This window comes from Xiphias gladius, chromosome 5 (assembly GCF_016859285.1).
Source record: "Xiphias gladius isolate SHS-SW01 ecotype Sanya breed wild chromosome 5, ASM1685928v1, whole genome shotgun sequence".
Classification (NCBI taxonomy): domain Eukaryota; kingdom Metazoa; phylum Chordata; class Actinopteri; order Istiophoriformes; family Xiphiidae; genus Xiphias; species Xiphias gladius.
This window is the reverse complement of record NC_053404.1, coordinates 10634011-10661075: the sequence shown is the minus strand read 5'-3', so window position 1 is coordinate 10661075 and position 27065 is coordinate 10634011. Positions and strand designations below refer to the sequence as shown.

At 38.4% G+C, this 27065-nt stretch overlaps 1 protein-coding gene across 1 annotated transcript in view; it reads right to left on the bottom strand.

Annotated features, from left to right (window-relative positions):
- Positions 1-27065, bottom strand: part of cntnap2a (contactin associated protein 2a) — a 324180-nt gene that overhangs the window by 97102 nt on the left and 200013 nt on the right. The window contains exons 11-15 of the mRNA XM_040127346.1: positions 23977-24139; positions 18849-18955; positions 13807-13926; positions 12788-12903; positions 11557-11641 (exon numbers count right to left, since the gene is read on the bottom strand). Of these exons, the coding sequence (XP_039983280.1) occupies positions 11557-11641; positions 12788-12903; positions 13807-13926; positions 18849-18955; positions 23977-24139 (591 nt within the window). The remainder of the gene's footprint in view (positions 1-11556; positions 11642-12787; positions 12904-13806; positions 13927-18848; positions 18956-23976; positions 24140-27065) is intronic.

The window sequence follows — 27065 nt, the reverse complement described above, 5'->3', positions numbered from 1 at the left end:
GTTTCTGGTCATTCGTCTCAAATCACAATGCAGCTGTTGTCCTGGGCAACCTTGGGGAGGACAAATGGAGAGTCGAGGGTTGCTTTAAAAAGCTTCATAATTGAGACCAACCCCCTCATCTCATCAAAAATGAGAAGACAATTCTATAATTACTCCTCAAGCGAGCTGTTTCTGTTTTTCCATTTGCTTTTTATCTTTCTGCCAGGCGGCAGCCATATGGTGTATTGTTTTCGTGTGTGTGCTTGTTTGAGTTTGTTTTTGTGTGTGTGTGCACGTGAGCGGGAGCAAGTAAAACTTAGAAAATCCCATTAAGCGGGATATGTATTGGTTTGCTGTGTTATTCAAGGCTTTCTGGGACATTAGCACAAACATATCTTTCAATTTCAGAGCAAGTGGCAGAAAACAAACTAATCTGCTTCTCCTTCTACCCTTCCCACCCTCTGTTTTCTCCCTCTTTTACTTATTTTCTTCTCTCTCTGTTACTCTACTTCACTCTTTGTCTTACACGCTTCCATCATCCATTTATTCCGTCTTCTCATCTCTAAGCTCGAACAAGTTACAACATTTTCCTTCGTCCTTGCTATCTGTTCTTTTCTCCTCTTCTCTTCAGCAGTGCAAACCTTTTAAAGCTTTCCAAATATACTTAAAATGTGCATAAATTTTGCTTCTATTTGATCCGGGTGAAAGTAAACACAGACAGCAGACCCTTGGTTTAGCTATTTTTGCTAAATGCACGGGGATCCACCTACGGAGCAACCAGTGCTCAGTGTATGAAGAGTGACAAGTGAATCACTGACAGGATAAATTCCAGTGAAGAATTTAAATGGATAAAACACAAAAAACACCTTAAAATTATTTTACCCATTATTTCTCTGTTTCTGCCGAACTTGTTAAGTATAACTTATTTTGAAAATGAAGGTAGTTGGTGATAGTAGAATTAATTTCACTGCAAAGCACATGAATATGTTACTTGGTCATGTGAAAAAAGGCAAACCTGGCTACATCATTGTCATGTTGAGTTAATGAGATGTAGCCAGGTTTGCCTTTTTTCTCGTGACCAACTGACTAAAAAAAGCTCAGTGGAGAAGCATATGACCTTTGTATATTTTATCCACTTTTATCCACAATAGGTAAGTGAACCAACAAGATTTTCAAAAACTCAGTGTATTCCTTTGAGCAACACACTGAATGAACATTAGAATTTTCCAAAGAGAAACATATGCTATCACGTTCACTTTATCATCAACCAGTATGCTTACATCAGAAATCTCGCCCACTTGAATGCTAACCATGCAGAGCTTTTTCTCTCAGGAGATTCAGTTAAATGCTGCTGTCTAACAACACTCTCTACCCAGTAATAATAGGGCATGCACATCCATAGGGGATACACTCACACTGATAATAACCAATACACACACACATATAATTGAACACATACTCACAGACATGCACACATTCCTTTGATATTTGATCCATCAGCTAGAGTGCCTTATGAAACACACACACACACACACACACACACACACACACACACACACACACACACACACACACACACACACACACACACACACACACACACACACACACACACACACACACACACACACACACACACACACATATACACACGCAGTCTTAGACTCATACACACACCATCCTCAAGACAGTGAACATCGGTGGATTGGTAATTCTTCTTTAAAGACAGGAAGCCAGAGTAATAATACCTGTTGTTAGTGAAATTTGCTGACAAACCCTTCATCAGGGATCATTTTAAGAGAGGAGATGAGATTAAAAAGAATAAATGTATGGGAGATGGAGAAGAAAATAGATAACAATGAGAAAGAGAGGGGCTGCAGAAATAAAACATAAAACTATAAATAGAGAGGGGATACAGAAATAAAGATAAGGCATGCTCTGTGTATGTCTGCGTTACTGCATTGAGTGGATGTATTGTGTGCATTGTGGGATTACACTTGCGTACTCGCTCATGATGCTCAGCCTGTGTATGTTTTGTTAATGATATGCCTATAATTGGTGTGTGTTTTTGAATAATATGTGAGTTTCTGTGAGGTCAGAGACATAATGGGCAGGAGTGCCCAGCAAGTACTTTGTTGCTCTTTCTAGATTATAGTTTGGGAATTTCTTCTCTTTTTATAGCTGCAGCTTTGTGCAGTTTATACTCTCTCAACTAAAGTATGAAGTGAAAAGCATACTGTCATTTGAGATTTGAGAAACTGAGAAATTATCATCCTGCCAATCACTTCTGTAATTTGAGAGTAACTGTTGGAAATGTATGAGTAGCAGCCTAGTATTGCTTTAACAATTATAGCTATTAACACATTGCACAAACCTGCAAATTCAAGTTGAAATTTCATCTCTGAAGTTTAAAATGATATCGAATTTTAACCTTCAGAGATTAAAATTTCAACTTGAATTGATATTGAATTTTAATTTGACTACAGTTATTTAGTATGTTCTTTGCATTTTAATGTCTTATGAATTTAAAAATAAAAGCTAATTAAGAAGTAGCATTATAAAAGGTTGCTTATACAAACACACAGCTCCCATTCATCATGTTCTCTCAGTCAGAGCAATTTATGGCACACATGCATTTATGTAGCCAACAAATGCTATAAACCAGTCCAAAAAAAAAGCATGTAAATCTGTGCAATGAACCAAACACAATGTTAGTGACTAAAAGATTACAAGTACCACAGGAGATAAGTGGGACTGCATTTTCTAAAGCTATATAGTTGTTTCAAAGTAGAACAAATTAGACCTTTTTCTCAGTCCAAAATGTTCCGCTGTGTTCAACTGTTTAATAATCTGCTATTTTAATGAAAAAGATGCAAATGAAATTTTTCAAGATGTATGTTTAGAGCATTTGAATAATATGACTAAATTATTGTTTTTATTTTGACATGTCATGCTGATTTTCTTTTCTGTAAATCTACATACTGCCAGTCTCTTCCTTAAAGGTGACAATCATTGAGCCTATACACCGAGGACGTATTAGCCATCACATTTGTGCTTGTTATTTTTCTGCATGACAAACGAATACATATACTGCAAATGAGGATGTCAAAGGCCAACTTTTACCTTTGTGTGTGAACCAGTTTACCTCTAGCAAAACATGGCCCAGAGCACTTCATACCATTTGACCTTTAGCTGTGTCCTGAAATCAAGCATTAATTTTAGCTGCAGCGGGTACATCAAACAGAATCCTCTCAAGTGAAAAATATGAGAATGTGTGAAACACAACACCTTTCTTAGAACATTTTATAGTATTTCAAGGTTATTAAAATTCTTGTATGACTAGAAAACTAATCCATCCAGATTTGTTCCAGATGTTGAAACAATGTAAATACTGTTTTCAAAATCTGTTTGGAAATTACAGTTATATTCTATTTTAGTAAACTTTTTTGTCTCTGCTTTGTTTAAAACAGAATTTGTGCGCTGTGTATGGGGAAAGCTACAGCCTATCGGCTGTGGGGGCAGGCTACAGCCTGTGGACAGCAGGCATGGAGAGCTCACTCATACATGCAAACACACACAAGCACTGAGTGAGAGAGAGACATATAGGCTTTGAAAACTATACAGATTCCACACACACACACACACACACACACACACACACACACACACACACACACACACACACACACACACACACACACACACACACACACACACACACCAAAATCTTCACTAGCAGCTGGTGTTGTCTTTACAAACAGTCACACCACATACACCATCTATCCACACAGACCGACCTTATACAGATTACACACTCTAGCCATCGCGCAATTGGTAGCTCTCATATACATACAAAAAAAACTCTACTGCCAAGGGGACTCTCATGAGTTTGTGTGACTGAGAGATAGAAACAAACACAAGAGCAACCAGAGAGCACACATTACGGGATGTAAATTATTTGGGCTCCTCTGTGACGGATCACACTTTGTTGGTCTATTTCTTGTAAAGTCTCTCTGACTAAACACCACTTTGTCACAAAAAATCTCACTCGATTGACCACCAACACACAGATGGACAGGCGCGCACACACACACACACACACACACACACACACACACACACACACACACACACACACACACACACACACACACACACACACACACACACACACACACACACCACTGATGTCTGGTATCAGCAAACCTTCTACTACCACCATCACCACAGATGTCTTCAAGTGTTGCCTGTTCTTACGTATCTGAAAGGCTGGAGAAAGGTTTCAGGAAAATTCCATCCATTAATTTGCTGTGCTATATAAAGCTTAACTTTATATGTAAGTCTTGAGTGCCTCTTATCAACTCAGCGAACACCCTCAGCTACCCTGCCCCTAGGATAGGGGCCAAAAAGCTGCCTACAACCTTGAAGGGAGGCAGATTCTCATCAATGCATTTAATCAGGGAAAGATAGAGAGGACAAATTAACATTAAATAGCATCTTGTCTACGGGGGGTAAGAAAAAGAAGGTAAAGGAAACGTGGACACTGGGGTAATGGGGAGAGCAAGAGAGATGCCTGAGGACTCTGGTGATAGTTCTCCTTCCTCTTGTATTTCAATATATTAGCCTTTGTTCTCTCTTGGCCCCTGACTTGCTTTTTGCCTGGAGTGCTTTAACAAATTAATGAAACTGTAACCAGAACATTAGTTGGGTAATGAATGACGTGGCAAAATCGGGCAGTGTGTGAGCACAATAGGCTAATAAAAAGGAAAATTACCATCCATCCATCCATCCATCCATCCATCCATCCATCCGTCCATCCATCCATCCATCCATCCATCCATTCATCCGTCCATCCATCCATCCATCTTTACAACTAAAAATATAAAACCAAAAGAAGGTAACAGGTGTGAGTTGACTTAAAGGCCACACTGTAGAGGAGTGAGTAGAACTCATTGCAGACTGATTAAGGATTGTATGTTTTACAATAAAACATTCTTAGAGACAGACTTTTGTAATTAAGGTGGATGTCAGCTAACCTTGTTCACATTTCACAGCAGTGCACCATTATTGGTATCTGGTACTTTTGCAGATAGATACAAGAGTTTAAGAGTGAAAGTGAGAGAGAAGAGAGGAAGAAAAGCAATTCCTGAATATGTAAAGGTTAATTTTAAACATCAAAAACCCCAAACAAGAGAAAAAATAAAGAAGTGGTTAACTAGTCTTACTGAATAAAGTTCTTAAGGGATAATGCAAGACCTGTGAGAGTGTGTGTGAGCGTGTGTGTGTGTGTGTGTGTGTGTGTGTGGCAAATATTACTGTGGTTGGCCTTATGTGACTTGTGAGGCAATAACTGAGACCAGAAGTGACAAAGGAATGGACTGTAATAATGCCACGCATACACACAGCCTCGTTATCCTGAACTGCACTCACCTCTGGACACCACTGTTTCTTTCTTCTCCTACTGTGTCCCTAACTATCTCTCCTCTGTCTCTTATAACCTTTTTACACCAAACAGGATTTTCATTTGCTCCTTCTGTTCCACTTTCTCTCTCTTGAGCTTTCTTCTTTCATTCTCTTCAGTATGTAAACTTATTTTTCACCTTTCCATCTAACTATTGTGTCCAGCTGTCTTATCACCTACTTATAAATTCTTTGTAGCGATCTGTAACATTTTAACTGCCAATAACTATGCTAACATAGCAAAATTTGACAATGTGATGAAGTCATGAAATAATGGCACTTTATAATGATAGCAATTTTTCAAATAACATAATAACTTTTGACATGAGTGGAAAAAATTACTTTAACAATCGTAACTTTATTATATCACCCCAGATTAATTGGACGTGAGAAAAAAAAGATGGATATGCAGCACTTTCAGCAATCTCATTTTAGGATGATCAGATTATTATCTCAAAACACTAACATTTGCTGTAATTGTATTGTACTGTAATTGAACTTTGCTGCCAGTGTTACTTTTCACTTGAAAACAAAATAATTTAGATTAATTTAGTGTAATTTTTGATTACACAACTAGATGACACTATTATATTTTTAAGACAAAAATAGTCTGAGTCAGTAATGCTATAACCAGTCAATAAATCCAACATTTATGTGCAACTCTGTGTCACTGATAATGCAATTTATTGCAGGTAGTGACAGGGAATTTATCTCATTCCTTTATTATGTTATTATAGACAGCTGCACTTCTTTTGTCACAGTTTGTTACAGAATGAAAATACAATTTGCTGTCACCCATGTGCAAATTGGTAAATCTGAAAAAAAATGTAAAATTAATATTTACTAAAGACACATGTTAGCTTGGCCAGCAATTTAGCCAAATCTTCTTCATATAAGCAGAAAATGTGTACATCTGTGTTGTCTCTAAACAGTGCATGTATTAGATACTTATGTCTTACTGAGGCACAGTTCACTGGATTAATGAGCTAATTTATTTGATAGAAACATTTCTCTCTTCATTAGCCTGCATGCTATAAATTAAGCTATTAATTGCCTAGGGCAAGTCTGAGAAATAAAAAGAGAAACAAAGTCTTTTTAACACAAGTTAACACAAAGTAAGTTAACACAATCTCTTTGAGTCAACGTGACTGTGTTTACTTACACTTAGGTACATAAGTATTTGGACAGTTTTCAATTATTTGCTTTTGTACACAACCACAGTGGATTTGTAACAAAGCCATCACTATGTACCTGAAGTTTAAATTTCAGCTTTAATTCAAGCAAGAAAATATACAATTAACTGTTTAGGAATTACAGCCATTTTTATACATACTGTAGTCCCTCATTTTCAAAGGCTCACAAGTAATATGACAGTTGACTGACTTAAGCAGAGAAAAGGTCTGGAGTTGATTCCAAGTGTTGAATTTGCATTTCGTAGCTGTTTATAGGAACCCTCAATATGCGGTCCAAAGAGGTGTCGATGCATATTAAGGAGCCATCATTAGGCTGAAAAAACATTGCCAACCTTGGGGACAGGTAGCAAACTTTAGGAGTTGCCAAATCAACAATTTCATACATTCTTTAAGAGGGAATGAACTGGCAAGCTCAGCAACACCCATAGGGCTGGAAGACCAAGGAAGTCAACTAAAGTGGATGATGGCAGAATTCTTTCCTTGGTGAAGAAAAACCGCTTCACAACATCTAGCCAGGTCAAGAACACTCTCCAGTGTGTTCTTGTCAGAATCTACAGTCAAGAGACGTCTTCATGAATGTAAATAGAGAGGGTTTACCGCAAGGTGCAAACCACTGGTAAAGCTCAAGATAAGAAAGGCCAGATTAGACTTTGCCAGAAAACATCTAAAAAAGCCTGCCCATTACTGGAACAAGATTCTTTGGACAGATGAAACCAAGATTAACTTGAACCAGAATGATGGGAAGAAGAGAGTATGGAGAAGGTAAGGAATGGCTCATGATCCAAAGCATACCACATCATCTGTCAAACATGGGGGAGGTAGTGTTATGGCATGGGCATGCAGCCTGCTAATGGAACTGGGCCACTGGTGTTTATTGATGATGTGACTGCTGATAGAAGTAGAAGGAGGAATTCTGAAGTGTATAGGGCTATACTATCCACTCAGACTCAGCTAAATGCTTCAAAACTGGTGGTGCTTCACAGTACAGATGGATAATGACCCAAACATAATGAGAGCCCAAGAGCTTATCAAGTCAAGGAAATGGAATATTCTTCAATGGCAAAGTTAGTCACCTGACCTCAACCCAATTGAGCAGGCTTTTCGCTCACTGGAGACAAAACTGAGGGCAGAAAGACTCACAAACAAGCAGCAACTGAAGGCGGCTGCAGTAAAGGCATGGCAAAGCATGTCAAGGGAGGACACTCATCATTTGGTGATGTCCATGGGGTCCAGACTTCAGGTAGTCATTCATTACAAAGGATTTTCTTTCAAGTATTAAAAATAATCCTTATATCATAATTATGTTGTTTTGTCCAATTAGTTTTGAGCCTCTGAAAATGGGGGACTATGTATAAAAATGGCTCTAATTCCTAAAAGTTAGTATGATTTTTTTGTTAAACCCCTTGAATTAATGATTAAAGTCTACACTTAAATCACATCTTGATGGCTTCGTTTCAAAACCATTGTGGTGGTGTACAGATGCAAAATTACAAAAATTGTGTCACTGTCAAAATATTTAGGTACCTGACTGTATGTGAATAAATTTAGAAGTTTTGGTGTGGGAGTGAGAAAGAGATAAAGTGGAAAGTGAGTCGAATTTTAGTAGTTTTGTTCAGTAAATAAACAAGCTCAATAACTTTAAGTTTGTATTCTTGGTTCTTGGTGGTTCTACTGTGAGACAAATGATGTTTCACTGATTAAAAACTGACAACTGTGTATTATAAGATAATTTATTCATCAGAACTTGAATTCATCAGCAACACTACTTTATTTCAGCCTTGAAATCCCTAGAAATCCCTAAAAGTTATATCCTTATTTATTCTGCACCTCACATTTAACATCCAATGCCGAGGTTGAGTGCCAAAGCAGTAAGTAGTGTGCCCTTTATGTAGCGAAGAAAAAATTAGGGTGTTGAGGTGGTGGATGTAACATGTCTGACTTTCATGTGAGACTGTCCTCCCAAGAAAAATGACAGCAAGCAAACAAAAACATTGATAGTTAACTTTTGAACATATTCTAGGGTTTGCTGCATCAACATTCTTGTGTGGCAATGTGGTTACTCTATTCAGAGGTTTGAACTAAAGGTGCAGTATACTAACTTTTTAAACGAGCCTTTTGCGTATACTGACTTCTCATGATGGGTTTAGGCTTCTACAGACTGTACATTATATACCAAGCAGGAGAGTTTTTGAGAGTTGTAATGATCACTTCAAACTGTTATTAGGATACCATCGAGTTTGTTATGGTCAAGTACAGAACACTGACATGACAAGGTTTAGCCAGACAGATAGGACTCAGGCTCATCACAAACATAATGTACATTTTCAAAAGAAAACAAAAAGCAAGTGTGACAAGGAAACTGAAAGAAGGAATAAAATTGCTTTGTCATTTTAAATTGGAATTTGTTGACCTTTTCGAGGCAAGTCTTCTCTGATGATGTAAAACATCACAAGATTTAGTATATGCTTCATCAAATCTCCACTGTAGATGTGCATGTGTGTGCCAGAGAATGATAGATGTGTGTCTTTATCTGTGTCTGCATCCGCATGAGGGCTTGTTTGTACAAGCTTTGTGCCATTGGTTGTTCACAGGTTGTTTACACTGAAAGGAATGATGCTAAATCAATAGTGAAGGGCGTTAATTCTCCTCTTAAAGCTGGAAATAGTGTTCAAGAGAGTGGGTGAAAAGAAAGGGGCAGAGAAATGGGGTCGGGAATAAATTAGATTTAAAAAGGAAGGAAAAAAATAATGTGATGTAAAACTGGAGGTAAAGAATGGGAGAGAGGCAAAACTGGAGACTTAAGTGAGTTGCCTGAGTGTGTCTCTGACTTTTGTCTTTGTGTTTGTGTTGCTGCATGTTTCAGCTTCAAGCTTGCCTGTTATTTCCATCCTGGGAATAAGTTGATGTTGGACAGGGACAAGCAACTGCGTGCATGTGTGTCTGCAGGTGCAGGGGGTGTTTGAGTGAGAGAGAGGTGATAAAAAATGATAAAAGGACAGAATACCTGAAATAGGTGAGGAAGGGGTCAGACAATTAGGACAATTACAGAATATCATTCCCATTCAACGGTTCGTTTATCTCCAAAATGCCAGCCCTAGTGTTATAGATGAGATCTGGATGGAAAAAAAGTTGTAGTTGAAGAGTAGCAAGTTTATGTCCGTGTATAATCATGTGCATGTGTATGCCTGTGGTTCAGAGTGGAAATGAATGCTGTTGACAGTGTAATTTGATGGAAGCTGACAGCTAATTTATGAAGCATATTTTTGGGTGAACGATTTTTACTGGTCCTACTTTCCAAGTCATTTTAGACTGGTAATTGGATTTCCCTAACTTACAAGGTAGTGAATTAAGACTAAACTAGTTAATGAAGGACTGACTGACTGTGTGTATGCGTTTGTGGTTGAGGGAGGGCCACTTGCATGTATGTGTATGTGTTGGCACAACAGCATTTTAAGCTTGAGAGTAAAAGATAGCATATTAATAGTGTGTGTGTGTATTTGTGTATGCAGACAAAATGTTTGTAGGTATAGGGGCCATCTCTCAGAGCAGTGGCGGTTAATTGCAAAGTTTTGGTATGATGCACTAATACCCATCTATTACTAATCACCTATTGCTTTATTCCTACTCAGTTAATCAGGGACCATGAACACGCATATACTGCACACACAAATATACATACACACAGACATACAGTACTTCTAACAATCCCGCCATCAATTCTATTCCTCCCTCACCCTCTTTCTATCTCCTCTCACTCAGTCTAATTGCCAGGATTGTCTGGTTTTCATGAACTGCTATTCCCTGAAGCGGGTCTTTGTGTGCCTACGTGTATGTGTGTGTGCACTATATGTTGTGTGTGTGTGTGTGCTTGTGTGTTGGTGTGAAGAAACAGGAAAGCGGCATTAAACAGTTCTGACAATAACAGCAAGCTTGTTATTCTCAAAGTGAAAACCACACACACACACACACACACACACACACACACACACACACACACACACACACACACACACACACACACACACACACACACACACACACACACACACACACAGATATCTTCCGCAATGCTGATATTAGACTAGAAACACAGCTTTGACACATACTGAGCAATTGCATAAAACTATTCAAAACTGTGTTTAAACTCCACTAAACCAACCATAACAAAAATCAAATGTATCTAATCCAGGGCAAACCTTACACAACTCAAAAATTTCACAAGCCAGGCTAACTAATCCAAACCAAACTGACACAAAACCCTACCAGGCCTTGCTCAAGTACATTACAGCCAAACTGAGTCCAAACAAATCTAATGTAAATTAATGTAATCCCGGTTAATCTACACAGAATGAGCCAAACCGGGCCACAACTCATTTTCAATGGTCTGTTTCAACACTTTCATTTGTAATTCTAGTGCTGAGTAAAGGCAGGATGAAGGCAACAGCTCAAACATGCAGATGGGTAACAAATTAAAGGAAAAACCACATATGGTGTTTTAGGAAGCAGTTGGGTCATAACAAGCTGTTAAAACAGCTGCAAAACTCCTTGGCTGTAAAGCTCTGGGACTCAAATGGACGGGTGGAACACCATTTTTCCAAAAGATTTTTGCATTTGGTGTTTTGATGATGGTGGTCTCCAATAGGTGTTTGCCCAGTTAAGAACTGGTAAACTCCATATCATATGATTCCCATCCAATTATTTTCAAACTCATCTACATTTTTTATATTTCTCTACTCATTTATTCAGATTTTCTTTTATTTTATCTCCTCCCTTGTAGTATCCCCAGGCAGGAGGGAAGATGGGAAGACTATAAAGGTAAAATTTCACAAATAGTATGTGACAAATAGCAACATTCTCTCTATCTCAGTGCTGTGTGCTTGTGTTTGAGTCAATGATGAATAAAGGTGCCATCATCCGCCTTTACCTGGAGTGTTAAGCAGTCTGGACTTTTGACAGCTGTAGGCGATTTGCTGCTCACAGTATTCTGCACTGGTGGTGATGGCTGTCACCTGGAAACACAAGCATGGATGTATATTTTCATTTTATCTTATTCAACCAGACAGGTCTATTTCATGTAAGAACAAATTATTGAGCTTCAAAATTTAGTGAAGGGCAACATAATTACAGGAAGGATATGCTTCTCAAACCCTGTCATCTCATATAACACAGTATGGAGTGTTGAATCCTGTAAAGTTCACACAGAGCTTCCTTTTGATAGAAAAAAGTTTAGTCAAAAACCGACACTAATTTACTTTGTTTTGGCTCCTGAACCACAGTTTTGTGCCATGGGAAAAGTGATATACATTTGGAATCTGCTTACAGATCTTAGTTTTGTCTCTGCTGTTTTTAGGAGGTAGAGGTGAGTTAAAATTAGGCCTTCTTGCACACATCTGTGCTGATGATTTTTTAAGGAGCACACGTCAAAAAAGTAAAAGTGCCATCTAATGGTGTTTGGACATGGTGAGATTTGGAAGAGGCCAAATACAAAGCCTGAGACTAAAACATTGAAAAACAGCACTAAATATGTGAAGGCAAATAATTATGCATACTTGGTTTTACACCGTGTTCTGATTTTATTTACTGAGTTTTTTTTCAAGTATTCACAGATGATGGCTACTACTGTCCTCTATGAGTCACTGTGAGTGACTGAGTAGGGAGCCTGACATACTGTAGTAGAAAATGTTGTCACAGTGTAGATAACGGAAGTGTGGGAGAGAAGAGGCACAGAATTCAACCAACATTTGTGTTGGAAAGTGGTCCTGTTGAGGACGGTAGAATAAACTGTCTCATAGTCCATGTTAAACCTGTTCTAGAGTGTAGGGTTTAATCATTTACAGCAAAATAGATGTTAACTGTATTGACTGAGAGGCTACCTGAAAATATGAAATTATATTTGAAAATTCAATGAAGCTAAATATTCCATGAAAAAATTGTGATTCTCATTCTTCAGAAGAGGATGTAGGTATGGAGTCCCTCAGAAAGAAGCCAAGAGCCTGATGGCTACAATTTAAATACACCTCATAATATACACCTATCTAATAATATATATATTTTTTTAAATCATGTTTTTTCCAATTTTATTTTAACATAAGCATAATATCACTTTTACTTTGTGGTAAAGTATGTGTAGGCAGGATTAAACTCAATTTTGTTACCTGGTCCATAGAGGCACTGTAGTTGACCTGTAGGATGGTGCGTCTCTCTTTACTGGAGCCAGTCACTGTAGTTTTGGGTGGCAGGTTGTTTATAACAGTCGTCCATACTTTGTCCTCTACACATACAGAAACAGACAAACATGTTAAAAATGTTAATACTTTCAGTTATAGAACATAAAAAAATAATTATCATTCAACTGCAAGAATCAAACCTATTAGACACACAAAATATTTTGTGCAATTAAATCTACATTAATTAAATTTATATTTGAATTACAAACATTTACATACATCACACTCACTCACATGCTGATATATTTACACATAGGTATACACACAAAACAGCCGTTTAGATGCCATGGCAATGAAGTTCCTTCTGTGTAATCTAAGTTATAGCTATGAGATTTGAGGGTTTAATACAAACGTGTGTGCTGTTATAGCACAAGCCAGTCACCGAGACATCTCCCTGTTCATTCACACTGTCAGATCTCTGAGGTGTGTGTGAGTATGCTATTCAGTGTGACTAAGGGGCTAGCCAGTGGAGTGCAGTGACATTTCATTTAAAGTCTTGCCTATGCCTTGCCTGCATGCTCTTCTGTTCCAGACTATCTACTTATTCCACTGTGTGTGCACGTCTGTGCGTGTGTGTGCGTGCGTGTGTGTATGTGTTTGCATGCATTTGTGCGCATGAAGGTGGGGAGATGCATATGTTTATATGAGTGTGTGTGTGTGTGACAGAAGTGTCACTCATACCATTGGAGCACTCCTAGGTTTGCTTAACAAGTGTGTTTCATATGTGTCTGTGGTATGAGTGTGCATATGTATCTGTGTGTGTCTGTTCCTCCAGAGTTATATGTCAGCTGTGACAGCATTGCCATGGAAACCCAGGTAGAACAGGTTAAGAGTGCTGTTGTCCGAGGTTAAGAATGTCGAGGGCGGGAGAGTTCCCTTCCCCCATAGGTCACTGGGACTACATGGTGTAGGGAAAAATGATTGCAGGCAATCCCATACATACACACCTGTCATGTTGCAGTTGACTTTGAAGGGGCCAAGGGGTCCACTGCCATCAGGGTCAATCCAGTAGGTGTCAGAGGACCTGCCCAAATGCTTATAGGCCTCACATGATGGCTCATAGATAGCTAGGAATGGGGGTGAATCAAAGAGGAAAAATTAGCAGTTGGAGGAGGAGGGGTATTGAGAGAAAAAAAGAGTAAAAGTCAATGACCATTGAGGTTGTAATGCTAATTACACATAAGATAAAAAAACAAAAGAAATTTGAAGTCTGGAACCCATGGACATCACCAAATGCTGAGTTTCCTCCCCTGAGATGCTTTGCCATGCCTTTACTGCAGCTGCCTTCAGTTGCTGTTTGTTTGTGGGTCTTTCTGCCCTCAGTTTTGTCTCCAGTAAGCGAAAAGCCTGCTCAATTGGTTTGAGATCAAACCAATAGACTGACTTAGCCATTGAAGAATATTTATATTTCTTTGACTTGATAAGCTCTTGGATTGCTTCCGCTGTATGTTTTGGGTCATTATCCATCTGTACAGTGAAGCACTGTCCTATCAGTTTTGCAGCCCTACACGCTTCATAATTCATCCAGCAACTTCCATCAGCAGTCACATCATCAATAAACACCAGTGACCCAGTTCCATTGGCAGGCTGCATGCCCATGCCACAACACTGCCTCCCCCATGTTTGACAGATGATGTGGTATGCTTTGGATCATGAGCCTTTCCTTTCCTTCTCCACACTCCTCCCTTGCCATCATTCAGGTTAAAAGTTAATCTTGGTTTCATCTGTCCAAAGAATCTTGTTCCAGAACTGGGCAGGCTTTTTTAGATGTTTTCTGGCAAACTCTAATCTGGCCTTTCTGATCTTGAGTGTTACCAGTGGTTTGCACCTTGTGGTAAACCCTCTCTATTTACATTTATGAGACATCTCTTGACTGTAGACTTTGACAATGATACGCCTACCTCCTGGAGAGTGTTCCTGACCTGGCTAGATGTTGTGAAGCGGTTTTACTTCATCAAGGAAATAATTCTGCCATCATCCCCTTTAGTTGTCTTCCCTGGTCTTCACGGCCTTTTGGTGTTGCTGAACTCGGCAGTTCATTCCTTCTTTTTAAGAATGTACCAAATTGTTGATTTGGATCCTAAAGTTTCTGCCATCTGTCTGATAGGTTGGCATTGTTTTTTCAGCCGAATGACGGCCTCCGTAATTTGCATCAACACCTCTTTGGACCGCATATCGAGACTTCCCAAGAATAGCTACGAAATGCAAATTCAACACTTGGAATCAACTCCAGACCTTTATCTGCTTAATTTGTCAAAAATAACGAGGGAACAGGCCACACCCAGCCATGAAACTGATTAATTCTCAATTGTCTAATTACTTTTGAGATACTGAAAAATGAGGGAGTACATATAAAAATGGCTATAATTTCTAAATGGTTCATGTGATATTTTTGTTGAACCCCCTTGAATTGAAGCTGAAAGTCCACACTTCAATCACATCTTCATGGCTTTGTTTAGGATCCATTGCAGTGGTGTATCGAGGCAAAATTTCAAAAATTGTGTCACTATCCAAATACTTATGGACCACACTGTATATCAAAATTGCAGAAATATCCATATTTTGTGATTTTGAACAGCATTGTTGTTGGATGGATTAATAAATGGAGAGACAATGTTGCTACTGTTGGATATTCACCATTAGTGGTGCAAAAACATTAAGTTTGGCCTGGGGGTGGTGGCAGTGTTAAGGCCATGATTTTATTTGCAGTTAAATCCAAAAAGTTGATCCTCTGGTAAACATGAAAGTGTTCAGAGATTTGCATGGCAGTCATTCTCATTTTCTGATCTGAGGGTGGCGCTAGAGAAGAGGTCATAAGAGTTACCCACTCAAAGAGTTTTGGGATTTTTTGTTTAAGGTTAGGAATTACAGGATAAGTCATGGCATATACCAACAACATATGCTATTCACAATAACAACAGAATCACAATAAAGATGATATATCACACCAAGAAAACTTCAGTCCATGTGTTTCCCTGTCTGTATTTCATATCCACACTTTAGTATATTTTTGTTGTATAATGGACCAAAGATTGCAGTTTTTCTTGATCACTTAAACAGTATAACTGGGCTTGTTATCTAAAGATTCTAAACCACGACACTATCTACCATAGGACAGACCCATTTCCCGACACAATAATCACTATTATCCTATTTTCACACATGATTCAGATTCATTGAACTTTTTTTGACAAACTCAGATCCCTTTATATATCACTGGTCGCACCATGTGCTCATTTAAAAAGCACCAGCCTTCATTATCATTAACTGCATCTGCAACTCTAGTTGACCATATCCTTGTCCATGGGATGTTGGTGATGGAAGTTGGGCAAAGAGTGCAGCCAAATCTGAGCTGCTTAACAGTAGCCTCTATAATCCATACATTCAGCGAGGAGAAAAGGTAGGTTATTTACTTAATGTTTTCTACTGTAACTTTGGAGCGCTTTACTCTGCACTATTACAACACATGTACTTTAGCTTGTTTGCGCTGTAGTGCTGTATGCTGTTTGAAATGCATTGTATTACTGTACCATACCTCATACATTTAATTTGGAGTTACTGAATGGCCCTATTATGTAAAATGGATGGTTTACTCTAATCCCATCATTACTTCTATTTTTGCAGAACAGAGAGATGACCACCTAATGGAAGCAGGAAAACAGCTATTTTCAGGAAAGCAAGAGGCAGAAATCATCAATATGGTCATAGCCAACAATATAATTCATTTGTGAGAGAATCTGAATACATTGGTTTGAGTGGAGTGTGGTTTTAACATTGAAGTTCAAAGTTTCTGCAGAGGAGTGTGCAGGTATGAATTTTTGTTTAGAGTTTTGGGAAATTGAGCATAGTTTCAAGAAATGTTTCTTGGCAATCAAAACATTTTTTTTAATTATAATGTAGAATTTTGGGAATTTCATTGCTTTCTTTTGCTCCTCCTTCCATAGAGCAATTTCATGTGGTTGTCAGTCTCTATCCAGCACCCCCAAGAATTGGTGTCTTTTCCTACACTATCTAGCAATCTATCTGAAAACATATTGATGTAATGTTTTTGTTGATCTAAACACAGAGAGACAGAGAGGAGAGGGGAGGAAGAATTATACTTCAAAGTGAAATGTGAAAGCTTGACTTGGAGTGAAATTTTCTTGCTTAAGGCAAGACTGCTCACAGGGTTAACAATGAGTTTTTAAAGAAAAAAAAATCTCTGTCTTCCTCTGATATCCCTCGGCTCATCCAGGGGTTTAGCGATGAAGTTGTTGGCTGGACCACAACAGCGGGGCCAACCCATGTAAACGCGAATGTCTGTGACTGACTGACTGAGTGTGATTACACCATTGGTCAGCCGAATACCATGTGACTGAGTGCTGATATTACACCACTGGTCGCTGACCGAGGTGTTGTTGTGTCCCCATTTTACATCGCTCTTTTAAAATGAATTGGTGCCAACAGTTTCTATTGCGTCACCAGTGGGGCGTTTACAGGCAGTGTTGCAAACTTAGTGTCTTTGTTGCCAGAGTTACTCACCTTTCACATCCCTTTAGCAAGTTTTCTTCAAAAAGCACCTAACAACAAATGTAGCGACTTTGTTGACAAACCTTAGCTACTTTCTGGAGAAGAGAGTCTTCAGTATTGCCCTGCAAGCAATAGGTCGGGCTTTCCCTCCGCAGGCACACCTCTCTGTGCATCTCATTCAATTGACTGTACGAAAGCTGATTGGACATTAATGAGCTTCTACCTTTACTCTGAGTGATCATTTTCCAAGCAAATATAACTGAAATCACAGCACTGCTGTTGTGTATAACTTCTGTGTATGGTGATTTTATCAGACGATGTTGCGGTTATAAAATCAGGATTTTAGCAGTGCAGAGCAGCAGCTTGTAAATGGTTTGAAAGTGACTACTGCTTAAAATGTAGTCTTTATGGGCCGCATCTCAGTCACTATTTCACTGTTTACTTCCCCTTTCTAAAGGGGAAGTAAAGTAAAGTGGTTGTTAACCTCTATTTTGGTTAACTTGATCAGACTATTGAATGATCATAGGAATTAACTGTATATACATTTAAAGCAATGCTTATCCAATCTCCCTACCTACATTTTACTGGATGGTCCCCAGAATCGACCCATGACTTTCCATCCCAGACCAGACATCCTAATCTCCAGGTTACTGCTGTGCCTCAGTCTTATTAGTGAATTAGTCCTACATAAATATTGACACACATAGACAGAGAGATATGTGGTCAAACAAAGACATCTCTCATATTTTTTTATCATATTTCTGTTTTTTTATTGTCTATGCTTTATTTCTTTTCTGATGTTATTCATACTCCTCTGTCCCTCTGCGATACTATCCTGAACAATATCTTTTACTCACTTTTTTTTACACTTCAGTCATATTAAATTTGTTGTGTTAGGTTTAACATACACAATATAACTAAAAGTTCTCTCTCTCACCCTCTCATAAAAGAGGACAATATTTTTGGCAAATGCAAGGAGGGATGGCCGACGTAAATTTATAAGCCTTTAAAAAAAACTTTTTCGGCCTGTTCTCTCTTTCTCAGTGTCTCGGACTCTGTTCCCTTTGTGTACTGGTGCTTTTGGTGGGTTGTCTCTTCTCAGACCAGAACAAAGAAAGAGCGCAGTCAGAAAAGCTTGGCCTGTGAACACTTCAAAAGTTCATCTGTCCCTCTGTTGAGAACTGTGGCTTTGGAAGGAGAAACAGCTTAATCACTCAAGTGCGGACAAAGGAAGGCCAAATCAAACAAAAACACAAGGAACAGAATACAGTGGTATTCATATGTGCCTCAAAAGTTCATCTGTCCTTCTGCTGAGAATTGTGGCTTTGGAAGGAGAAACAGCTTAATCTCTCAAAGGAGGGCAGGGAAAGGCAATATCAAACAAAAACACAAGGAACAGAATACAGTGGTATTAATATGAGGGGGGAAAAAAAGATGGACAGGAACACACAACTGCATGCATACACACTCCCAAACTTACAAGTGTGACATGTAGCTCCAGAGTATCCTGTTCCATCACAGGTACAGTTGAAACTATCCCACGTCTGTTTACACCGGCCTCCATGTTCACAGTGATTAGGCATACATCTGAAGAGATGGAGAGAGAGAGAAAGTACTTTTAAAAATTCACAAGACATGTGCTGCCTTAAAAAGAAGGAAAAATTTATGTTTTCAAAATTTAAAGGTCAGAAGCTCACACACACACACACACACACACACACACAGACACACACACACACACACACACACACACACACACACACACACACACACACACACACACACACACACACATACTGCCCAGTGGCACACTACTTTTTTTCTAAACTACCACAATGCTTCAGAGAGCTGATTAATGTGTGATTAGGTTGATATGAACATGAGATGAGGAGATGGTGAGATGAGTGAAATGTTCCCAACAAGGCCATACCCTGCTCTGAAAGATTTCTGCATCATCCATCTTTCTTTGTGTCTAATGTATCATTTACTGCATGTAAAATATGTTGACTGAGTGTGATAAAGCCTTAATATGGGCTCTTGGGAGACTAGTCTTGAGCTGAAAGAGAACAAACAACCTATTAAACAACTATAGTGAAACCTAAGACACTCATGTAAAGGGTAAAATGTTCATGATGACTATCTTCTTCTGTGGGGCAGATTAGAATAGAATATCCTAAATTCTGTGTAAAACAATGGTAGGGTACATTCTGAAAGAAAAGTAAGTGAACCCTTTGGCATTATCTGCATTTATGTATAAATTAGTCTTAAAATATGGTCAGATTTTGTGAAACACATATAATGTTTTTTTGCCACTGCATGTATTGTTGTGGTACCCTTACAGAATAACAGTGACATTGTGGGATATTTGAATTTGTATGCACACATCCTTGCCCCTGTGTGTGTGAGCATGAGTGCGTGTCTGTGGAGACGTGTATGATTTGCTTCCTTCACCATCTAAGCCCAAAGACAATCCCACAGTAGACCGGCATTGATCAAAAAGAGGTCAGATAAGGCTATTGAACTGCCCTCAAAGACATCATGATTAGTTAGATGGTAACACTGCACCCATTCATCTTCCATGGCAGAACAGGGCCCACTTCAAGTGCTGCAGGGCTGACACACAACATTTGAAGTAACAAGATGGGCAATACCCAAGCAGCAGGAATAGGAAACAATTGTCAATCTTAGTACATTAACAAGAGTTTTTCTAAAGATTTGACAAAAGTGAGCCTGTTGCTAGCAACTATCAGCGGTTAAAATGCACCTCAAACAGCAATGATAATAATTTCATACTATAGTGGCAGCAATTAAAGATGTCATACCCCCTGTGGTGTGGTTGCAGCGACCCTGTGGGGTAATTGCGGTAAGAACGCAGTATTGTCCAACTCTCACACCAACCTCATAAATTCCAACATGCTGGTGTCTTTTCTGCCTCCAGGTGTCGCAAAGTTGCTCCCTCATCACTACTCTTTTGGTGCAGAGAGGAAACCAAAAGCAGCTTGTGAATTGTCTCACTGTATTTCATAGCATACAGGGATTGATTAGGGACAAAAAAACCCTAATCTTTTACACAAATGGTTTCAGACATTTAGTCAAAGATCTATTAATCTTTGTAAAAACAGTGCCATAACTCATGGAAAATATTAAACACAATGTATGCTACAGTTAAGAAGACATCGTATGTAAACAGTAATTTTAAATGTGATATATCAAACAGCTGCTTTCTACGTATTAGTTAAAAATTTAGTTTTAATGGCTGTGTACCACCACGGTTCCAGAAGCATAAGAATGACATTTTTACATTTGAGTCATGATTAAATCTAGGCTATTTCTTCCTCGTTCAGTAATCAGAATCAGATACGTGAATGAGAACAACTGTATCATGAACTGGTCTGCATTAAAACAGTCTAGATGACTAGAGAGGCCAAGAGCCCGCCTCCCAGAAATTACATTTCTATGAAGCTAAACTACAACAAAAAATAAGCTTTGTAAGAAATTTAATCACTGGCTGGATTATGTTCAGAGGCAACATATTTTTTGAATGAATGAAGCGCTACATTTATTAACAGCAGCGGACAAAGTGCACGACTGTCACACCAGAGACGGTTTTAGCATCCAGAATTCTGTCTGTGGTTAAGCCAACAAAGATGTTGTCTGTGAACATTTTACTGATATATTCAGTATCAATGTATTTGTGACTTGCAAAATCCACATTACGTTTATAGAAATGTAATCTTATCAAAATAATGTTTTTTACAATATGCATTTGCTGTTTCAGTTTAGTTGTATAGAAAAATAGGAGACAGGTTTCCAGGATGCAGGGGGGAAGAATTGAGTGGCACAGCCACTGTCTTTATCCTCTATTTTGGTTAATTTTATCACACTATAGAATGATCGTAACATAATAACTAACAATAATAATTTCTTCCTCCTTCCTTTTTTCAGTGTATGTGTGTGTGTGTCTAATTAACCACACAAAAAACTAGTTCTGCTGTACGTGTTAAGACAAAGTCAGTGAGAAATAAAATGGATGATTGAAAATTAATTTTAAGCCAACCTTCAGAAATCATAGTAATTTACTGTATATACATTTACAAGTAAATGGCTTCAGCCAGAGATGTGAGCCTGGCAGAAACAGACCCGGCACATGGAGAGGCTGGAGCGGAGAGCTATGGTCATAAACGGCTCACGGACCCAGTGACAACACACACACACACACACACACACACACACACACACACACACACACACACACACACACACACACACACACACACACACACACACAAACACAGATGCAAATAATGGCACACATTTACCATTATAGCAGCACATTTCTGTTGCAGCATGGCATTTGTGACAGTTTAATATATGTAGGGGGAACTCAGCTTACACACATTCTTTTACAGATAAGCTTTCAGGACCAGTTTGAGTTTTAGACTACTGGAGTGACACTTTCTGACAAGCCCTTCAAAGGGCTGTTTTGAGGGATAAGATTTGGTTGGTTCAGGTTAGAATTAGGTTTAGGTTAGGGTAAGGGTTGGGGTTGGGCATTTAGTTGTGATGGTTAAGGTTAGGGTAAGGGGCTAGGGAATGTATTATGCCAACAAGTGTCCTCAAAAAAAGACAGAAGTACAAACATGTGTGTTTTAGCACAACCTTATTGTTTTGGTTCACTCTCACTGATCTTATAGTATCATTTTCAGCTGCAGCAGTCAGCTGTTTTTATCCAAAAAGCTCTACAAACTCACTGTATAGTACCTGCCTGGGCCCGCCAGAAGACAAGGTAAATGACTAGCTTGTGACCATAATGAACACAAAATTTAGCATCTAATTAGCCAGATATTTCTCTCAGGAGTTAGTGGAAACCAAATATAGAACTTAAAAGAGAGTGAATATTGGACATACATTTGTTATTCGGCCAGAAACATGACTAAAAATTAATGCTAATGTTGCTCCATGTCTGCTGGATGTGTAAAGTAAACAACTGTATTGCTTATATTGTAAGTCCAGCATATTAACTTAAAGTCACCACAATATGTCAATATTGTCTTCACAGCTTTTTTTCACTGCCCCTAAGAGACAAAAAAATCAGTTATTGCAGGTTCAGTCCTCACACAGATGGTCAAGTATAGCAGCAATATTAAAATGCCAACTTCCACTGATCGCCAACACTCTCTGTGGTCATTCATTACAGTATGGCCAACTATGTCAGATGACTTCATGATAATAAAATAGTGACTGGACCAAAGGGCTCAATGCAATTACCCAGGAATTAAAATTAACAGCTTCAGTACTCTATCTGTTGATATTGGTTAGCAGGTCAATTTACAATCTTTGATCAAATAACTATTTTATTCTAAAGAACTTACCTGAAAAATGAACAAAAAAACAAAAAAAAAGAAAACTAATCAATTAAAACTCAATAGTGCATTCAGCGATACAAAAAAACTAAATAAACTTGTAAACAGTAAAAGGTGACAAAAGTGAACTTTAGCACGTTTTGGCTTTTCAGTATGAACTGAGAACTTTTAGTAAATAATCTGAAAATTATTTTGAGTATGACACATGAACAGTTTTTTCAAATGTGTCTATCTGTATTACCGTGGACATGGCCTAAATTGTGGTATAAACTAGAGCATGCCAGCAAGCCAAATTTCTCTTGAAGTGAGGACAAAATTGATCTAAGTCAAGCAGTGGCAGCTTGTGTCTACTTCTCTGGGCAAAGATATTGATAAAGGTAAGTGTTATTGGCAAACCTGATCTGAAAATTAATTGCTCAGTTCAGGGGAAATGCTGTTCCAATCAGCGCAAGGTCAGGTTCTAATTGTAGCTTCCAAGTCTCGTTAACATTAAGGATGCAATCCTTGCAGTTTCTATTAATCACTGAAATCTTCTTTATGTCTAATGCCTAACTACCACTGAACCCGTATTTAACATAGGAGAAGGCTTAATCGCTGAAGGTTAAATCCATCCACAAAGCTTAAATATTTTGCACAGAGACATCTAATTCAGTGTAAGGAAGCACTCAAACTGAGCTCAAGGCACGGGTGACTCCATACATGGCAAATCCACCCTATTCTGTGTGTCTAGTCCATGACAAGGAAATAAATTGAAATGTCAACAAGTTGTAATGAATTCTTCAGTGAGCCAACTTTGGGACATGCTGTGCAGAATATCAAGCTCTGGTATACAATGAACAAATGAACAAATGAGTGACTCATTTTTTATGTTTGATTAAGATCATACAGTGTTTCCAAGGATGAAACCTACTCTTTACTTTCAGTTTAAAGCAAATGAAAATAGTGTTTACACACATCCCTACATTTTGAATCCACCCCATCAATTATATCCATTTATCAGTCTGACAAGCACACAAAATCCAGCCACACATAAACATATTCAACAACCACAGCCCTGAACCATACATCTCTGGATAAGAATTCATAGACTCTACATAACAGTCTGGCTTACTATATGACTTTTCCATTTTAAAACCACTTGATTTATGACAGTCATTGTTTTTGTGTTCCGCATATGACTTGAACTTGTTTTCTTTTATGAAGGACTGTGGGGATGTGTGTGCATACAGGAAATATTATTCTTACCTGTCTATGATTGCACACATGTCCAGGCTGACATTTTCAAAAGCTCCCACAGTGCCTTTTTCCACTGCATGCAAATCAGCAGGCTGATCATCCACCAGGAATTCTTGCATGCAGCCCTGGAGGGAACGCCGAGAGGGTGGGAACAGAGTCTGTAGAAAATACCCTGTAACCAATACAAGAAACAAACGAAAGCATAAAATACAAATTTATTATATAACACACATCACACATCAGGAAAAGAGGACCCTCTGCAGATTTAGACATAAAACTTAACAACAACATCATCCTTGATGAGGAACAACAGATTACCCCAGTGCTGGGTTATTGTCACTTTTTACAGCCATGATCCTTTATCAGTCCTCTTGTTTTAGAGCTTATCCGCAAGGCCCATTAGCCTTACTATTGGTGTTAAGGCTGCAATAGACTAGAGGACATATAGGTTTTACTATATTCAGTACCTTTATGAGATACAAGAGTCAATGGCCCATCCAGAGATAGCACTAGACCTTGACTGCAGTGGGGACAAGGCTAGGACAAAACTGTGTTCATATGGTGTGTGATAATTTGCACAAATTTCCATGGATATAGAATAGGTGTGTGTGTATTATATGTGCAAATCTCTCTTCTTCTGTCTTCTTCTGTGAGTGTACTGTATACAGTATGTAAGCGTACATCTAAAGGTGTTATTACAGTGTACATGCACTGCTGGATAAGAGATGAGAGCCTGGAATTCAGTCTTTGCCACAACCACAAGGTCAATCATAAAACACTGCCGCTCAATGACATCTCCATCATTGTGATGTTATAAGCTCTCACACTCTAGCATGCCTATCAGCCTCAAGGCCAAAGCATCAAAGAGGCTTATTATAGAGGGCATATGCTTTGTGAATGTGTGTGTGTGTTTGCACCAAAATAATTGTAGTTTATCTGGCTGGCTGACACGCCAGCAAATAAAGCAGTAGAAAAGCAAAAGGTGTAATGTTTGTGCCTGTGTGTATGTTTGTGCTGGATTCATCCCTTTTCTTCACATCTTTTGAATTTCATTTACACTCCAAAAGTTTCTCCTGTCATCCTTGCCATCTGTATCTTCTCCTGCCACACCTGTCTGCTGTCTTTCCAGAGGAGTGGGAGACAGACAGATAGAGAAAGGAAGAGAGGGAGATATGGAAAGGGAGAGAGAAGATGGGAAACAGAGCAGACTACAGCTTGTTGGCAGCACTTTGTGTTCTCTGGATAGCATATGAATGAAAAGGATACTCAGCCTTGCTGACAATTTGGCAGAACAAACGCAGCAATGAATGGAACAATGGATGGGTAGATGGATGTATATTGCTAGTATTGTTTGTTGGGTGTCACCTGTTTTTAGCTCATGTACTGCTGAGAGAATATTTAAGACATTCAAATAATAATGTTTGTCTGCATCTAAATTTCTACCGAAACTGATAGGTTTCACTTGATCAATTTAGGTTAAAATTTAATCACAGAACGCTAAAGTAAGAAAAATTATTCTTAATAATGTTTGATATCTGGAGAAATAATCTGGAGTCTTGGATAAGAAACGAACATCTATCTAGTCCCTCACCTCTATCTGTAATCCACCATTTAAAAGTTCCCTTAAGTAAACACTTAACGCTGTAATGATCATCAGGGCACTGCATATTACTATTTTGCATATTACATGCATATTAGTTAGCTAAATAAGAGTAAGAGGAAATGTATCCAGACAGTCGTCAAGCTTTAAATTTGGTCAAAACACCATTGTCACTCAGAAGCATTGACTTGTAAGAACCAATGTTAGTATGTTGTTACTATTTTCTCTTGCAGTCCTCCTTCCTGTCAACAAACTTGAAGGCAATTTTTCGTCGATGCTTCTCAAAAATGTACCATTGTTCTATTCAGAAAGCTTTAATGCAACTGACAAACAGAAGAAGATTCAGAACAAGATTAATGAGGTGGAGTCCAATAGAGACAAAAACTTGGGAAACAGGGCGTGGTTATACATCTGTACAAATTTTTATATTTTTTCCTGAATACAACAATGCTCTGTGGTTTTAATTTGTAGTATAAACAAAAACTCTATGTCCCATAAACCCCAAAGGATACTTAACAGTAGCAATAATCCTCTGAAGTCTTGCTAGCACTCTATCACAGCCCCCATGTTGTGCCCAAAGAGCTTCTCTTACAATACACACTGGAAGACCAGCACCAGCTCTCTTTAACCTGAACACATCAGACAGGCACAGCTGGCACAAAAACATGAGTGTGATTGTGAGGGAAACTGTGATGTTTACATAATCTATACTTGGTCTGATATGTTTTCAATGAAGCGTATTACCTATAGTTAGATAGAAATGGTACATTTAACCATAAGTGTGCACAGACTGGTGGGGAAGAGAAAGATCATTTTGACCTACACATTCTTAAAGGCCTGAAGATGCAAATTTTTTATCTTTCAAGGTTAGCTGGGGAAAGAGTAGAGACAGGTACACTAGTGTACCAGTGTGCAGGTGAGAACTTTCCTGATAAGGACGAGCAGCTCAGATATTTAGGTGTTTTCCACACCCACTCTAGTGGTGACTCAACAATATTTAAGAATTAGACCAGTCAGAAAACTCCATGTGTTGTGCATGCATTGTGATTTGTTTATGTATGGTTGAAAATGTATGTTATATGGTAAACTGAGGTTTTTCTACTTGGATGTCAGTGAAAATGAATAACCTTATCATGTACCTGTTTTCAGGAGAGAAATGGTATGGCATGTATGGTACAGCCTAGATTTGCTCCTGCTCATGCAAGGGGTTATTTGAGCAGCTGCTTTTTGGCTGACAGTTAAGCCAAGTTAACTGTTCATTTGTCTTGGTTTTTTTGTTTTTTGTTTGTTTTGTTTTATACATATAATTGTTTTCACATGAAGCATGGTGCCACTTTTTGTAAAAAAATCACCTTTTGTAATACCTGGACAGTGTTTCTGCATCCTACAACCTGGTGACTGGTGTCCTCGAAATTACAATTACCACAAATATATTGTGAGTATTAACTAACACTACATGTGTTAGAAATATTTTTTTTACATTTCAGCTAAGTGAAAA